The sequence below is a fragment of the Chanos chanos genome, chromosome 10, assembly GCF_902362185.1.
Source record: "Chanos chanos chromosome 10, fChaCha1.1, whole genome shotgun sequence".
Lineage (NCBI taxonomy): Eukaryota > Metazoa > Chordata > Actinopteri > Gonorynchiformes > Chanidae > Chanos > Chanos chanos.
The window spans coordinates 31,843,788-31,861,655 of NC_044504.1; the positions used below are offsets into that span (position 1 = coordinate 31,843,788).

At 38.4% G+C, this 17,868-nt stretch overlaps 4 protein-coding genes across 4 annotated transcripts; all 4 read left to right on the forward strand.

Annotated features, from left to right (window-relative positions):
* Positions 1 to 4,606: 4,606 nt before the first annotated feature.
* LOC115822090 (gamma-crystallin M2-like) lies at positions 4,607 to 5,368 on the forward strand. The gene is made up of 3 exons (XM_030785749.1): positions 4,607 to 4,621; positions 4,731 to 4,973; positions 5,090 to 5,368. Exons 1-3 carry the CDS (start codon positions 4,607 to 4,609, stop codon positions 5,366 to 5,368), a joined length of 537 nt encoding a protein of 178 aa, XP_030641609.1.
* A 4,136-nt stretch (positions 5,369 to 9,504) lies between these two features.
* LOC115822083 (gamma-crystallin M2-like) lies at positions 9,505 to 10,290 on the forward strand. The gene is made up of 3 exons (XM_030785742.1): positions 9,505 to 9,519; positions 9,653 to 9,895; positions 10,012 to 10,290. Exons 1-3 carry the CDS (start codon positions 9,505 to 9,507, stop codon positions 10,288 to 10,290), a joined length of 537 nt encoding a protein of 178 aa, XP_030641602.1.
* Positions 10,291 to 13,360: 3,070 nt separating this feature from the next.
* Positions 13,361 to 14,144, forward strand: LOC115822135 (gamma-crystallin M2-like). Its single transcript, XM_030785814.1, has 3 exons — positions 13,361 to 13,375; positions 13,509 to 13,751; positions 13,866 to 14,144. The coding sequence occupies exons 1-3, from the start codon at positions 13,361 to 13,363 to the stop codon at positions 14,142 to 14,144; spliced, it is 537 nt and encodes a 178-aa protein (XP_030641674.1).
* Positions 14,145 to 16,270: 2,126 nt separating this feature from the next.
* LOC115822103 (gamma-crystallin M2-like) lies at positions 16,271 to 17,239 on the forward strand. Its single transcript, XM_030785766.1, has 3 exons — positions 16,271 to 16,303; positions 16,440 to 16,682; positions 16,964 to 17,239. The coding sequence occupies exons 1-3, from the start codon at positions 16,295 to 16,297 to the stop codon at positions 17,237 to 17,239; spliced, it is 528 nt and encodes a 175-aa protein (XP_030641626.1). The 5' UTR covers positions 16,271 to 16,294.
* The last annotated feature ends 629 nt before the right edge of the window (positions 17,240 to 17,868 follow it).

Sequence of the window (17,868 nt, forward strand, 5' to 3'; positions counted from 1 at the left end):
CCAATAAAACAAATTCTTCTAATAACTGTCCATTATGAGACATCCATAATGTCAAGTCAAGTCACTTTTATTTAGATAGCACATCTAAAAACAATAGGAGTTGACCCAAAGTGCTTTCCAAGGATTATCAATGATTATCAATACAAGTATACATAGATAAGAGGAATAGGGAGTAAGGGTAAAAGGAGGACAAAGAGAAAACACGTAAGAAAAATACCAGATAGAAAAACAAAACTAGATAACCAAGTTAAAACTGAGATAAAACAGATGAGCGAAAGGAATAATACATAAAAGGCAAGATGAAAATGAAAAATACGTAAAACAAACAAAATGATGAGATGAAAATCAGGCAAGACATAATTGAAAATGATAAAATCAAAATCAAAGTAGTAAAATCAGAAATTCAGAAAAGCTCATTAAAACCAAGAACAGATAAGAATGCAGTAAAAGGATGTTAAAAATAAATTAAGAGTGAACTTGACAAAAACCTTGGGGCAACCTCAGACTTAGCTAAAAGCAAGAGAAAAAAGGTGAGTCTTTAAATTTGATAAAAAAAATTGTCAGTGGTAGGACAGGATTTAATGTGGGAATGGGAGACTACTCCAGAGCCTGAGGGCAGCAACGGAAAAAGCCTGGTCGCCTCTGGTTTTGAGGCGTGAGTGGGGGACTGAGAGGAGTTGTTGTGAGGATGACATAAGTGATTTGGGGGTAGAATATAGACTCAGCAGATCAGTAATATATTGTGGAGCTAATCCACTGAGAGCTTTAAAAATAAGTAGTAAAATTTTAAAATCAATTCTGATTTTAAAACATGAACAAGTTCTTACATGAACAATTCATGACTTTACTGGTTAAAATATATATATTGTTTGCCAATGCTACATTGTGCTACATTTTAAGCACACTCCTTCAACAATATATATTGCTTTTATAAGAATGATATCAAGGGCCAGTACAAACAGAGCAGTGGAGATAGAGCATTCTATGGCTATCCCCAGCTCAAACAGCTGCCAGTTTTTTTGCAGTAGTGGAGTGTCAAGCACATCTGCAGATTCACATAGCAGCTTGTTCTCAAGTTCTTAATGCATTGTCTGTCGCATTATGGCCTGTTGTCGTACTGCTATTACATTTTGCTGAGTGAAAAAATTTAAGGGAAAAGTTGCGGAACTGGTATGGATATAAGCCCATCACTTAATTTGTGCAGGAGCTGACTGGAACTCAGCTGCAACACCTGTGATTTTTAGCCACCTATGCCCCTGGCCTCCAGATCCATTCTGTGACCTCCAAATCTAAATAAAATACCTTCCATAAACAAAGTTAATTATGTAGAGTTCATTTATTTATTTTTTTTACAAGAGCAGGCTAGCTGGCTTTTGGTTGGCTAGAAAGAAAAACATGTCCTAAAAACCCAGGAAGCCAAGACACACAAATCAAAATAAAAGTCAGGTTGCTGCAGTCCAAAAAGTCAGTTTGCTAGCTAGTTAAAGGAGAGTTACAAAATGTTGAAGAGACAGAGTAGTAGATTTATTTGACGAAGACACCAAACCCTTGGAACCTCCAGCATCACCTAAGTGTAGCATAAAGAAACTTGAGTGGACAAATTCTGTTGACAATCAAGCATGCTAGGGAGACATGTTAGCAGGGCATGAGCAGCAGTTGCAGTTACTAACATGGAGGGTACCAGAGAAAATGAATGGTGCAGTGGGAATGAAGACTCATCAGGTCTGGGTGAGAAGTGCAAGTGATCCAATACCAGTCTATCCTGGTGGGGGGCCAGTGACCTCAATTATTTTCTTATTTGCATTTGGGTGTGAATCATAATGGTTGCAGTCTGATGAGGATAATGTTTGGAGATGCGTGTAAATTACTAATTGAATGTACTTATGAAAACTATTTCGTAATTCAAAGTTAACTGTGCTGTGCTCTGCCACCCAGATTTCCATCGCTTTGGTCCCCAGTTTTTGCTTTTGTTGCTCAACAGGTAAAGCTTCTCCTCCATTTTTCAAGCTATTGGTAATATTTTTTAAGTGAATACCATAGGCCAATGTCACAGCCTGCACCCCATTTTGGACTTTTAGTTCCTTCCTAGCTGACGTCGAGGCTGTTTGGAGAGTCTGCTCTGTTCCCGTTCCTGTGCCCATTTGGAAAGTCCGCTTCAGTGTCTGTTCCAGCCAACCCCCCACCTGCTCGGCTGCAGAGGGGACCCATTTGCAGCAGCACCTTCGGTCATCCCTCTGTGCGCCCCCCCCACCTACCCGGTCTGTTCTGGACTTTGTTTTTTTTGTTCTGGGGGACGTCTGGGAGCCGTCCCTTAAGGGGGGGGGGCTCTGTCACAGCCTGCACCTCATTTTGGACTTTTAGTTTGAAATGTCTTGTGCTCCTATACCTTGTGTATTTTCACTTCTCACCTGATCCTGTTTGTTGCATTTATTAACCTCGTTCCCCCCTTGTTAAGTTTATCCAATCATGTTTGCCCTGTTTAGTTTTCCTCTTGTATTTAAGCCCTTGTGTTTCACCTGTCCTTGGTCTATCGTTGCTTGTGTTTATATGCATACTGTTTGGCTGCACCGTTTTTGTTCCAGTTTGCACGTGTATTTTGATCTTTAGTTTGTAAGTAAAGTCCTCCTTTTGTCACTTACAACCTTCATGTCTTGCGCATGGGTGCTGCACCACTCCATGCCATGACAGCCAACAGTTTTTTGTTTTGTTTTTTTTACCACTGGTAAAGTCAGTGTGTACTATTATGTACTGCTAGACAAGGGCAAGAGGGACAGAACAGTATTCATCATCCTAATTGGGGCTTATTTTGGTGCAGACATGTTTGTTAAAGTCTGGCGTCTGTACCCTCTGTTTCAGAAACTCATATCCACAGGGGGTGAGATGCTACTTGAATGACATTAGCGTTTATTGCCATATAGCTATTGAACATTACATACTGGCTGCAGTTCCTCAGAGGCACAAGGGTGCTAAAATGTTAAACTATTTACTACTTAGACATAAGTCATGTCAAGAGAAGTTAGTCACACTGCAGCTATTTGCAATACCCTGCTCTTACCAATGCTGCGTCAGTTTGGTTCTTTTCATACCTAATCATGCTACTGTAGTGGAGCCATTCAGAATTCTATTCTATGACTCTGAAATTTTCATGTGGACATTGGCCGCAAAGAATATTTGTGTTTGGTAAGTCATTTTACTGAGGACAGCTCTGCACTGGTTTTTTTGACCTTGTCCACAAGCATACTAGACCAGTGCCTCTGACTACAGCATGGGAGGATACTGTGCCACACACTAACACAGACAAAAAAAAAAGGGTACTGTAGGATTTGACTCAAGGGCTTTGAGTGTCGCTGAGTGTAAATATTCAAATGTTGAGTAGGAGATTTTACCATGTATGTTTGGAGTCATACATTGGAGAATGTACCAATGGGGTACAGAATTATAATTTAGAAAAGATCACAAGGCTTTAACTATGCTCCTAGTTTCTGAAGGCTTGTGGATCACTGCCCAGTCTGCCAGACTTCTGTGTTTAGTTATGATGTAATCTGTAGACAACTCACCTGCCAATACATGTTCCGCTTTGTCCATCACCTGAAACGAACTGGTGGCGAAGAATGATTTAATTGTGTCTTAAAGGGGATTGCCCTCTCAGCAGAGAGAGAGACAGCCGTGGAAAACCTATGTCACAAACTTCCTACTCAGCCACAGAGCTTGTCCTCATGCAACTACTAGGATAAAAGTCCACATACTTATTCCCACTCTTTCTAACTCAGGTTACAAAAAAGGGAAAGAACACAAACCAACAGGGACACAGACATTCTAAAAAAATCAGCAGACCTTGTGTGTATATCAATTATTTTAATACCATTAATTATTTTTAAATTACTGATGGTCCACAGAAAGGGCACATTGTCATACAAATTGGAGGCTTTGTTTTATGGAGATAATACAAACACACTCACTGTTAGCAAACTATGTGCCCTGTAAAGTCTTCATCTTTAAATCTGTTTTAATAGTTGATTGTGGGCTTGTCATATGATTTACATTATCTGTAATTAATGTCTGTAATAAATATAATATCAACTTACTCATAAACTAGAGTAGAATATACACACTTGAATTATTTAACAGGAAACACACCAGCAATATGTGAGTGCTACACTGCAGCGGAAACCTTTCAAACTTAAAATAAACACCTCACTCTTACAGTGTAATTGTGACATGAAATAATTCTAAAAACACTGATGAAAGGAGAAATATCTTTTAAGCCTGTTATGTGGAAACATTCACTTCATGCTAGCATAAGACTCCAGTCTTTGAAGATAACATATTACAGTATGAACAAGAGCACAATCCATGTAAGCCAATTCACAAAAATATTTAGTGGACAATTCCATTCTTAAAAGTGTTCGAGAGAACAACTGACATGAAAAAGACAAAAGTGCTTCAGTTCTCTGTGCAGCCGTTTTCCATGTTGCTTGGTCAGGAATTACAAACAATAGGGACCGTGTACTCTTTGGGTTTGGCCCAGTATAAAAGTAAGGTTTGAAACGGTCAGGTTGTCACAGTACCTCCAGCCACTCAGTCCTGAGGAACAAACATCACGACCATGACCATGGGCAAGGTAAGCTCTATGAGCACTCCTACGATTATCTTTGACAAAAGAGGATGACTTTTGCGTAAAATGATGGATATCAGACTAATAATAAACAAAAAAATGTATTCATTTCCAGATCATCTTTTACGAGGACAGGAACTTCCAGGGTCGCTCCTATGAGTGCATGAGCGACTGCGCTGACATGTCCTCCTACATGAGCCGCTGTCACTCTTGCAGGGTGGAGAGTGGCTGCTTCATGGTCTACGACCGTCCAAACTACATGGGAAACCAGTACTTCATGAGGAGGGGCGAGTATGCTGACTACATGAGTATGTTTGGATGGAATAACTGCATCAGGTCCTGCCGTATGATCCCTATGGTAAGGTCATCATTATAATTTGCATGCACTTTTTCTCTAGATTTGGTCTGTGTTGGTATGAATGTGAATGATAAAATGTGATGACTAATGCAATGTGTATACTTGCTCCTCAACAGCACAGGGGATCCTACAGAATGAGGATCTATGAGAGGGAGAACTTCGGTGGTCAGATGCATGAGCTGATGGATGACTGTGACTCCATCATGGACCGTTACCGCATGTCCAACTGCATGTCCTGCCACGTGATGGACGGCCACTGGCTCATGTACGAGCAGCCCCACTACAGAGGCAGGATGCATTACTTCGGGCCTGGAGAGTACAGGAATTTCAGTAACATGGGATTCAGCAACATGAGATTCATGAGCATGAGACGTATCATGGATTCCTATTTCTAAATAATAACATATTTTATCACTACCAACAGATTTTTAATAAACTCTGTCACCCTACTGATTTCGTGGTATGTGTAATGCTGAAAAAGGAAATACTGATTCTGCTATGAAAATCTACAACAAATAAGACAATGAGCTCTTATGCTCCTCACACTGCATAACTGCTCACCTCCTAGGTACAATTTCCTCAGCTTCAAAGTTATGGAACTCTTTGCTCACGATTAAGCAAGGTTTTACAAATGAACATTGTCAAGTTGGATAACCTCAACTTTAGAACAGAGCTGAAGTGGTCCTACTCCACTTGAGTTATTTGAGTTGGTTCACTACGACAGTTTATTCATTTATTAGTTCAGTAATCAATGAGGATGAAATTTCCACGACCTGCTGGACCTATTTTGTTAAAGAAATCTTGTTTCACAGATACTGATATCACCATCACCACTTTGAAATTTGTTTTTCAATGTGTCATCGGTTTTGCAATAAGCTTAAACATAGTTGTGAGCCACAGTTCATTCATGTGAATGAACTGCCACATTTACTCACTGAACTGCTCATCGCCACCCCCTTTCGTTTAGAAATTGGTTGTTGCCCAGTAGGTGGTAAGATATTGTGTGCAAGTGGATCATTCACTGATCATTCACTGTTTTCTTCCCCATCACCGTTTTCAGCGCAGGACCTGCTTGTATTCGGTCATAAACAGTAGTTCTGAGACATAGGCAACAAGTACTCTTACTTCCTATGGGCTGCTCCACAATGCTCCAGCACTGGGGTTATGTGTTTGAATCTTAGCGTTACTACTCGCTGAGGCAAGCATCACTAAGAGGACAACTGGCTCACACTGGAAAGGTCAGCTGCACAGGGTACCTTCCTTGTCATCACACTTCAGTGACTCCCAGCATCAATGGAATGTCTGCACAGATTCAAGTGAATCGAGGGAAACATGTTCTGTGCTGCATTCTCTGTGCTCCTGTGGAAATATGTGTACAGTGGCAAGTGAAAAGAAGTGACTGCTGGCTTTGCATAAAACAGACACATATGCAAGTTCTCACCCTCCCAGATTGTTGCAATCGTTGCACAATGGTGGGAACAATAGCACAATTGGATGATTGGAGGTAAACAGAAGAGGAGAGAATCTTTACATGGAACTGAATTTGCAAATGCACATCAGCACAGGGCAGTCTTAGCTCTTTGGGGCTAAGCTTGGAATTCCATTTGAAGGTAACAAAAGTTTGATGTTCACTCTTGGCTAAAAGGGGCTAAGATAGTGGCAACACCAGAGATTTTGTCTCGAAGTTGCCATGGGGTGTGTTATCATTCAGCAAAAGTACTCCAGGATTTTCAGTGTGTTCTGACAAAAGACATATGGGATATAGATGTCAGGTTCACGCACCCTGCCTACCTATAAACAAACCTCTGAAGTTTAAACCTAAGATGATGATAACAATAATAATAATAATAATAATAATAATAATAATAATAATAATACAATGAAAACATTATTTCACAGATTGATTTTAGGTGAGACAGCAATTACAATTCTATGCAACAAATCTTTACTACATTCAGGAAGGGCAAACAGCAGACACAAATTTGTGCACAGAATATTGAGAGATCAAACATGCATACTACCAATCTAGCCTCACTTATCAGTTTAACTAATGATACAATAAAATTCTATGCCATATAATTAACTTTATAAGGACAACCATACTGAAAAATGCACAGCTGAGTCAGGGCAAGTGAGATATGTGTGCGTGAGAGAGAGAGAGAGAGAGAGAGAGAGAGAGAGAGACTCAACCACTGAATATATGCATTGCTTATAGGCGATGCAGTAAAAGATTAATTACTCACCATTAGATGTCTTCATAACAGAACAATATGTCTGTTGTTGTGTCTGAGATAAAACCCATTGATAATTTGGTCACTGTCCAGAGTCCTTGATATTTAAATGTTTATGATGAACAGTGCCAGGTTACTGGTGTGACTAAGAAGTGGTGCATTTTAAATTCAAATTTGCAAGAGGCTAAGTAGTATACCTCAGTGGCTAAGGCTAACAGCCAGGTCGATAAACTCAGAATCTTTTTTCTTTCCTTCCTTTTTTTCCCTTTATTGAACCTTTTTCATTCTATGTTTATTGAATTAAAACCTCGGGGACGTTGCACTCACACTGTGCCACCAAACTGCATTCCCAGCCCAAACAGAGCGCATCACTAGTTTCAGCTTGATGTTTTTCACTGTAACAATGATATGTGCTGCATTTCATAAAACAGCATATCAATTGTATTCACAAATACATGTACAATTAATACGTCATAGCAACTTAAGGAATTTCTTAGGGGTGCAATGGCCACTCCAAGGGGTGCCCCCCCCAAAGCACCATGCATGGGCTAGAATGAGACATTGGACTGATCAGCACCGTGCCAAATTCTGTAAGACTTGTAGCCTGAATTTAGCACATACTATGAACAAAACACACACACGCACATAATATATATATTATCATGTTATCCTTGACAAAACACGTTAACTGTTGTGTGACCCTTTTTGAGATGTTCTTGCATTTGATCCAGAACAAGTCCATGAGGACAAGTGTATTATGCATGTATGCATGTAATATTTTGTATTTTTTGTAATAAACAATTATTAGAACTGATTGTTTGAGTGGCAGAACACTATTATTATTTTTATTTAACTTCAGAGACAACATCAGCCATGATGTAGCTTCACTGTAGCTGGGTTTTTGGTGGATTAATTGATATCGTATCTTGCTGACTAGCTTGCGCAGCACTGGTTAGATGTTTGCTTTGTGCCTCACAACACAACTGTGTCACAGATAATATTTGGATAACCTTGGAGTTTACAGAAGTTCTCAGTCAGAGATGACAGGGTTTCCATGTTATATGTGTTTTTTATTACCCTTTTCCCTGGTTGCATGAAGCAAACATAAATTATTTGAGAACAAGAAATAAAGTGTGAACTAAAATTGAACCTAGATGAGCAAAGCAAAAGATATCCTAATACCGCCTGTCTCTGAAACTTGTCAGATTCTACAGTAATTTTTGTACTACCAGGGAATTTTGATAATGTCCTGGAACTGCGTTGTAAGCTGACCCCAAGCCCTGTCCCAGCAGTAGCCAAACTCTCTGAAAATTATTGTGTCATAAAGATGACAGTTTAGACATGGTCTCAGTGGTATACCATGAAATGGCATTCTTTACATTTACCATATTCACATGTTACACAGATAATGGAATCCTTTTAATGCTTTTTCTAGTACTGAATAATTCGTCAGCCCTAAATTACTTCTGTCTCTTTCAACAGGCACCGCAGCCCAAATGAGAAACAAAGGCAGTTTTACTCTTTCACTTATGAAAGCATGAAAGTTTTTTAAAATAATTCCTTATCTGCCAGTGACAGAGCGAACTGGAACAAGCCACTGCTGACTCATTTAGTGCCTCTTTGAAGAAGCATCTATAGCTTTCCACTAGGAAAGCAGAGGCTATTGGTATTGCATAAGCTGGTTGTTTCAATGGGGGTGATACAGTGAAAAAAAAAAAAAAAAATCTGTTGGTCACTATAGTTTCCATTTGCACATTCATATACATAGTAAACTTCACTTTTAAATCATTTCTGGGATATTAAAGTGATACATTTACATCAGATGTATGATTTTTATTTCCCACTGAAAGGATAAACAAATATAAACAACATATTATCAAAAGACCATGTGATTCTGACTCAGGAAAAATAGTAAAACATTGATGAAAATATTAACGTCCTTCAAACTTAAGTGTATCGTCGACTCACAAAGTAAACTAATACTGAATCACCATGATTATGTATTAGATCAATCCTTTTTCCCCCTTACAAATAAATAGTGCAAAATCCAAGCAAATGCATTCAGTATGTACAGTGGGAAATTCCATTCTTAAAAGTGTTCAGGAGAACAATTGACACGGAAAAGACAAAAGCTGTCCAGTACTCTATGCACCCCTTTTCCATGTTGCTTGGTCAGGAATTAACAAACAATGGGGATCGTGTACTCTTTGGGTTTGGCCCAGTATAAAAGTAAGGCTAAAAATGGTCAGGATGTCACAGTACCTCCAGCTACTCGGTCCTGAGGAACAAACATCACAACCATGACCATGGGCAAGGTAAGCTCCGTGAGCCCTCCTACAATTATCTTTGACAGTAGATGTAAATGATGAATATTAATGTTGTTAATGTTTTCATCTTGCCATTTTCCTATTACAATGTTAAAAAGCAAAAAATGTAATTCATTTCCAGATCATCTTCTACGAGGACAGGAACTTCCAGGGTCGCTCCTATGAGTGCATGAGCGACTGCGCTGACATGTCCTCCTACATGAGCCGCTGCCACTCCTGCAGGGTGGAGAGCGGCTGCTTTATGGTCTACGACCGTCCAAACTACATGGGAAACCAGTACTTCATGAGGAGGGGAGAGTATGCTGACTACATGAGTATGTTTGGATGGAATAACTGCATCAGGTCCTGCCGTATGATCCCTATGGTAAGGTCATCATTATAATTTGCATGCACTTTTTCTCTAGATTTGGTCTGTGTTGGTATGAATGTGAATGATAAAATGTGATGACTAATGCAATGTGTATATTTGCTCCTCAACAGCACAGGGGATCCTACAGAATGAGGATCTATGAGAGGGAGAACTTCAGTGGTCAGATGCATGAGCTGATGGACGACTGTGACTCCATCATGGACCGTTACCGCATGTCCAACTGCATGTCCTGTCACGTGATGGACGGTCACTGGCTCATGTACGAGCAGCCCCACTACAGAGGCAGGATGTATTACTTCAGGCCTGGAGAGTACAGAAGCTTCAGCAACATGGGATTCAGCAACATGAGATTCATGAGCATGAGGCGTATCATGGATTCCTATTTCTAAATCATTATCATCTTTTCCTTAATACCACTAGCAGATTGTAAATAAAGTATTTCATTCTGTCTTAACTAACATTTGTGTGTTTTATGTCAGCAATAGCTTACAATATATCATTATGTCTGCCCCTGAATGCCCCATTCAGGGCTGCTTCTCTATTAGAATAATAATTTACAAATAATATAAATTATTATTTATACATCATTACAAAAATGATAAAATATTATAAAAAAAATATTTAATGTCTTTATGGATGCAAATGGAGACTGCAATGTCTCCATTTGCATCCATAAAGACATTAATGTACAGCGTCAATGTGGTGCATAGTGCACATTCGTCCTTGTTCTCCAGTTCCTTGCAGGGATGTTTGAATGGCAAAATGCATAATGGATAGACAAACAGGCATGTTAACTGGCAAGGATTATTCAGGCACATCCCTGATCAAAATTAACGGTGGAGTTAACTTCAAACTATAACATCAGGATGAAGATCCTCTCTAATATTTGATCTGACAATTTGCTTGATATGTTTACGTAAGTGCTTTCGTCTTGCTAATCTCTAAATTGCTCTCGAAAAGTGGGGCTAATGAAATTCTTCATGGATTAGCGTTTCCGGAAGAACGCACATCTAGCTTCGATATCTTTTACCATTAAAACAGTTAAAGCACTTGCAGATTACCAGCAAAATGACAAGAAATGAAGTTGCATCAATCAATAAATTAAGCAGTTAAGTAGAACCACAAATTTGAGTATGTATTTTGAAATCTGTTTGGTGTTTCAGTTGGAAAAGATCCGTGGTTGTGCTATTTTTTATTTAAATGTTTAGTCATCAATTTAGAGGCAATATAAGTGAATAAAATAAGATAAAAATGTTATGAAGGACAAATTACTTTAAATACTTTAGTTAGCTCTCCAGGCCCTATTAAAGTGTGTCTTGGCTAGCTTATCAGCTTTGTGGTCCTTATATAATAAAAATATACAGCATTTTAATAAAATCAGTGCATGGCAGTGTACACTATTTAGTTGTTTACCAGCCATATGGAGTTGGCAAACTGAGCATTTCAGGACTTGAAATCCCTCTGATTTTTTTGTTGCGCCAATAACACATGCCAAAATGCCAGGAGACGCATTCCATCAGCTCCTGCACACATAAAACAAAAACAGTCACAAATGAAAGTTGTACTGTGTCACCACACAAGATACTCAGACCTGTGGAATGCATGCTTGGCTGTTGTGCACTGTATGCCAGTGCTGAGTGGCCCTCTCTGTATATGCATAGCCTTACCCTCCATCTCAGCTTCATTTACAAATCCATCCTTGGGCTACTTCCATCTTACCCATGTTCTCATCTTTCTAGAATAAAGTGGTCACTATCATCTCCATTCACAGGATGCATAATTTATGTCTGTTGCCCGAGTCCAAATTGAGTTAGGTTAAAAAAAAAAAAGTCTTTCGGTACTGTGCCCCCACCACATGGAACACATCACAACAAGATTTAAAAGTGACAAAGTTAATTCTGCTGGGTGGATTCACATCACTTCTCAAGGCACCGGAATGTAACTCGACTGGACAATGCTTTTCTACTGCTTTGTCACAATGATCTTATGATTTAAATTTCACAATTCTATATTTTTATGTATGGGTGTAGTTTTTACATTTGTAGATCTTGTTCTTTTTAACTCAGTAACTCTGTGGTCCTAGTTTTATGTCTTTGTGCTTATGAGTTTTATTTTTATGCCCAGTATTTGTTCTTTATGAGTGCTTTGTCTTTTATCGTCTTTGAATGTAACTTTGATCTTTGTCTTTCATGCTGCCCTCTCAGACAGTTTTGTCTTGCAAAGGAGTTTTTGATCTCGATGAGGCTGTACCTGGTTAAATAAAGAAAAATTAAAACACTCAAAATATCTGGAGTCAGAAACTGAAAGGTCTGTTAGGTTTTGAAATAATGGGTTGTGCTGTATACAAAATCATCAGTCCAGTCATTGTGGATCAGAGATGTTGGGCAAAGCACAGCAAATTTAAGATACACCTTTTGTTTTCCCATTAATAATTTACAGTAGTTTCAATCCACCATTATTTTGCCAAAAATGCCATCTTATTCTTTATAACTTTTGAAGGAGCACTGTGTTAAAGAAATTCAATCATTCATTTTCCAAGCCGCTTGTCCTAATTAAGGTCGAGGGGTGCTGGAGCTATGTTAAAATGAAAAGCTATAATGATTAGATTCTTATAAAAGTACAATCAAATAAATAAATGGATTTGAAAATGTCCCTGAGTAAATGTAAATGACTTTAAATATAATACAAGAGACATCAAAGATTTCTTTTATATATATACATATATATATATATGTGTGTGTGTGTGTGTGTGTGTGTGTGTGTGTGTGTGTGTACATATATATATATATATATATATATACAGACAGTTATCACCATTTCTGAATCAATATTCAGTCAACATATTCAATACTCTGCATCAGTATTCAGTCAATATTCAGGAATGTGTTTAAGTCAGGTGGTTGAATTATTACGTTAAAGTAATAGAAGAATCTCAGCAATATTACATAAAAACGTAACAGGGCTCAAGAAAATGCCTCTTTATTTTATTCATTAGCTAAAATTGGGAATAATGTGAGGACAAAATAACAAATTTTCCAGTTGTGCAATCTCTTGTTAAAAGTCTGATTTTAATAATAGTGCTCCTAAAATTAAATGGTGATGAACACAGTCAAGTGTTGCATTCAAAGGGTAAATATTGCTGTTATGTTTCAGGCTGCTTTTAGGGTCGTGTTTTACAAGCTAGGAACAAAAACACAGACCAAGTACACTCACTGGTGACCCCATACAGTGGAAAATTCCATTCTTAAAAGTGTTCAGGAGAACAATTGACATAAAAAAAAAAGACAAAAGCGCTTCAGCACTCTATATGCCTCTGTTCCATGTTGCTTGGTCAGGAGTTAACAAACAATGGGGACCGTGTATTCTTTGGATTTACTGTAGTATAAAAGTAAGGGTAAAAATGGTCAGGATGTCACAGTACCTCCAGCTACTCGGTCCTGAGGAACAAACATCACAACCATGACCATGGGCAAGGTAAGCTCCGTGAGCCCTCCTACAATTATCTTTGACAGTAGATGTAAATGATGAATATTAATGTTGTTAATGTTTTCATCTTGCCATTTTCCTATTACAATGTTAAAAAGCAAAAAATGTAATTCATTTCCAGATCATCTTCTACGAGGACAGGAACTTCCAGGGTCGCTCCTATGAGTGCATGAGCGACTGCGCTGACATGTCCTCCTACATGAGCCGCTGCCACTCCTGCAGGGTGGAGAGCGGCTGCTTTATGGTCTACGACCGTCCAAACTACATGGGAAACCAGTACTTCATGAGGAGGGGAGAGTATGCTGACTACATGAGTATGTTTGGATGGAATAACTGCATCAGGTCCTGCCGTATGATCCCTATGGTAAGGTCATCATTATAATTTGCATGCACTTTTTCTCTAGATTTGGTCTGTGTTGGTATGAATGTGAATGATAAAATGTGATGACTAATGCAATATGTATATGCTCCTCAACAGCACAGGGGATCCTACAGAATGAGGATCTATGAGAGGGAGAACTTCGGAGGCCAGATGCATGAGCTGATGGACGACTGTGACTCCATCATGGACCGTTACCGCATGTCCAACTGCATGTCCTGTCACGTGATGGACGGCCACTGGCTCATGTACGAGCAGCCCCACTACAGAGGCAGGATGTATTACTTCGGGCCTGGAGAGTACAGGAGCTTCAGCAACATGGGATTCAGCAACATGAGATTCATGAGCATGAGACGCATTGTGGATTCCTACTTCTAAATTATTAATGTCTTCTCATGGTGGATTTTAAATAAAATCTTTTTTTCAAGTAAAATATTCAACTGGTTGGGTGAAATTTTTATGTCAGCCTCATATTGCCTGATTAGAGTCTAAAAGAAATCCAAAATATTTTCACCATTGTAATGTATGGATTGATGAAACTATCAGATAAAAAACACACAAACAAACAAAGAAACAAAAAACGTAGTTGAAGATAATGTGGCAAGCAAATTGAATTTAAAATAAGAGACATTTTTTAAAAGCTGAGCCCGTTTCAAGAGTTTCATTACACATGAGACTGTGTGAAAACATATTTAAATGTCTATTGAATTTCAGGAACTAAAATATAGGTAAATCTTTCTGTTGGCCATTATGAGATTCAAAATCAGACACTGCTACCAAGAGAAGAGAGATGGCTAAATACTGATGGAAAACAATTTACTATGCTTCACAATAGCATCAAATAGTGCAACTTCAAGTCTATTTTATTTGTGCACATTGATATCTATCAAAGAATTTCAAAAACCAACGCTCACACATGGTCATAGTGCCCATTACAACACTGTTTCTGTGACACCCTTTCCATGCACTAACCATGAATAAAACCATGCAGTGAATTTTCCAAAAAAAATGTGATGTCACCTAACACCACAGAGTTACAATAAACCAAGTGCAAAAGAATACTGAAAGTATCATCTTGTTTGTCATGCAAAATCAACATAGAACAGAAATCTAATTTTCAATGCTGCAGATGCAGATCACAATTTCACAATTACAGTTACCAAAGCCACATCACATTACATACTTCATTTTATACTAGGCTTCTTCCATTTCAATTAAACTTATGGTCATGGTTTTCAAATCAATGTCTCTCAATTGACATCATTTTACAAACTGTGAAGACACCTCATTTCTCTGTTTCTGAGTTAGTTATACCAACATTGGTAATGGCAATCATGCAGTGACTGCTAATGCAGTCTGATATATTATTATTTCTGAAAGGGCACAATAGAGAGTCTGTTGTTTAATAGGTGCTTGGAAAGTGTTCAATTTCATCTTGATCAGCTCAGTTTCTTTTTAGTGTCTCAATTTCAAATCATAGGATAATCATATTATAATTTTGCAGTCAACGATGAGATATGAATTTTTGAAAATATTCTATTTGTTACATCCCCATTGTGACATAATGTGAAATTAATTACTTAGTGTAAGTGCAAATACTGTGAAGATGTACTTAGCCCCTGAGGCACAAATTTCTGTTCACTTCCCCTCATAACTAAGTTGCTGCTTCAAGTACTGGAAATCCAAATATAAAATTAAGGAACTTTTTGCAGCGATGTACCAGATTGATATAAAAAATAGTGTCAGTTTTTCCAACAATTACTACAAGATGCAGCAGGCATTCTGCCACATGACTAACATCTGGTGATTTGAATCTCTGCAGTTTGCTTTGTACAACAACTACTGTCATATAATCCCATATTTGTGTAAAGTTGTAATACAGACATAGATTTTTTTCTTCTTTTGTACAAACTATTGCAAAAGGAAACTGAAATAAAAAAAAAACAACAACATTTTTTGTTGTTGTTTTGGTTTTTTTGTTTTACTTCCTGACAGTTCTGTTTCTTTCTTTCTTTTTTGTATTTATTTAATTTGACTACTTTGCATCACTGCGGATGTGTAAGTTTGAGTTTCTCAAACTCAGTACTTCTAAAAATAGCTGATAACTTTTAAATAAAAAGCATTCCATTTGTAAAATGAGTGAATGTACTGAAAGATGAAAGTCATGAAAATGTTGCTTTGGACAGGTTGTGACAAGAAGAACAAGAACAGTAATAATCATTAATTATACACACACACACAGACAGAGAGAGAGAGAGAGAGAGAGAGAGAGGCGGGGGGGGGGGGGGGGGGGGGGGGGCAAATGTGACACATTTACAGTACCTGAAAAAAGACGGCATACAGGCACATGAAAAAAGTGATGAAAGCACTTTCTCGCTCAAAAGGCTGCTATTTTGTGTTGCTGGGTCAGGCATTTACAAACAATAGGGGGCACATACTCTTTAGGTTTGGTCAGATATAAAAGTAGCTTCAGGGTTAAAACAGAGTGTCAGTGTTGCACTAACCACACAGCTTGAGAGACAATCACCATGGGCAGAGTAAGTGTACCCATTAGGAAGAGAAAAAAAAAATTATAATGTTACGGCACTAGCTTAGATACTGTACAAGCAGGATGACTGCGCTAAATCTATATTCAAAAAAGTATTAAACCCAGTCATTTCCTTTGTTTTCCAGATCATCTTCTACGAGGACAGGAACTTTCAGGGTCGCTCATATGAGTGTATGAGCGACTGTCCTGATATGTCCTCCTACATGAGCCGCTGCCATTCCTGCAGAGTGGAGAGCGGCTGCTTCATGGTTTACGACCGTCCAAACTACATGGGAAACCAGTACTTCATGAGGAGGGGCGAGTATGCTGACTACATGAGTATGTTTGGATGGAATAACTGCATCAGGTCCTGCCGTATGATCCCAATGGTAAGGTCATCAGTCTGGTTGCAGGGTTTCTCCTATTTTATTTTATTTTTTTTTCTTATTGGGGGGATACAATGAAAATATAAAATGTGAATATCTGTACAGTATGTTTATTTGTGTACAGGGGGATGAGCAATGCCATTAGCTCTCACAATACAGTTCCCATGGTGTATTTACAAACATGAGTTCTATTACTTAACTGTGTGTTACACCTACATGCTCAGCTTTTCACTGTCTCATATTTTAAAATTCTAATTGTTTGCCCAATCCACACCTATTTCCAGCACACTGGGTCTTTTAGAATGAGGATCTATGAGAGGGAGCACTTCGGAGGCCAGATGCATGAGCTGATGGACGACTGTGACTCCATCATGGACCGTTACCGCATGTCCAACTGCATGTCCTGTCACGTGATGGACGGTCACTGGCTCATGTACGAGCAGCCCCACTACAGAGGCAGGATGTATTACTTCGGGCCTGGAGAGTACAGAAGCTTCAGCAACATGGGATTCAGCAACATGAGATTCATGAGCATGAGGCGTATCATGGATCCCTGTTAATTTCAATTCTAGAACATCAGATGCAATAAAAGATTTCTCTTAATCTGAGCTGTTGTCTGTAAGATTCTTGGCAGTAAACTGGGCTTTCCTAATTCTTCATAGACCGAATATAATGATGAATGGGATAATCAAACAAAGAGTATGTCACATAATTTACCAATATTCAATAAAACTAGTTCTACTAGATGCAGAAACTGTCAAACCTTATATTAAGTATTTCATTCACTTATCCAGTTTCTAATGGCAGAATTTCTCTTGCCTCAGACCAGTTTCGTCTATTTTTACCCTGGACTAGATAATAGCAATAATACCTAAACTAACAAATAAGTGAGCCATTAGTTAACTAATACCAAATATATAGGGTTTTTTGTTTGTTTCACTTTTTTGTTTTGTTTTTTGGAAGTAAGGTAATGCTACACTATACGCTCATCTTGGTTACCAGTGTAGACACAGTGAAAGGCATACTCAGGTTATTTAGTATAAAGCAATAAAGTCATTGTACAGCAGAAGTGCTGAGATACTCAAATAGGCCAACAACTTCATTGCTCATCTCCTGCGAAGGCCCACTGAGAGGTGAATCAAAGTGAACTGGAGTGCCATGACAACTGGCACTCTTATCATTTGTGTAT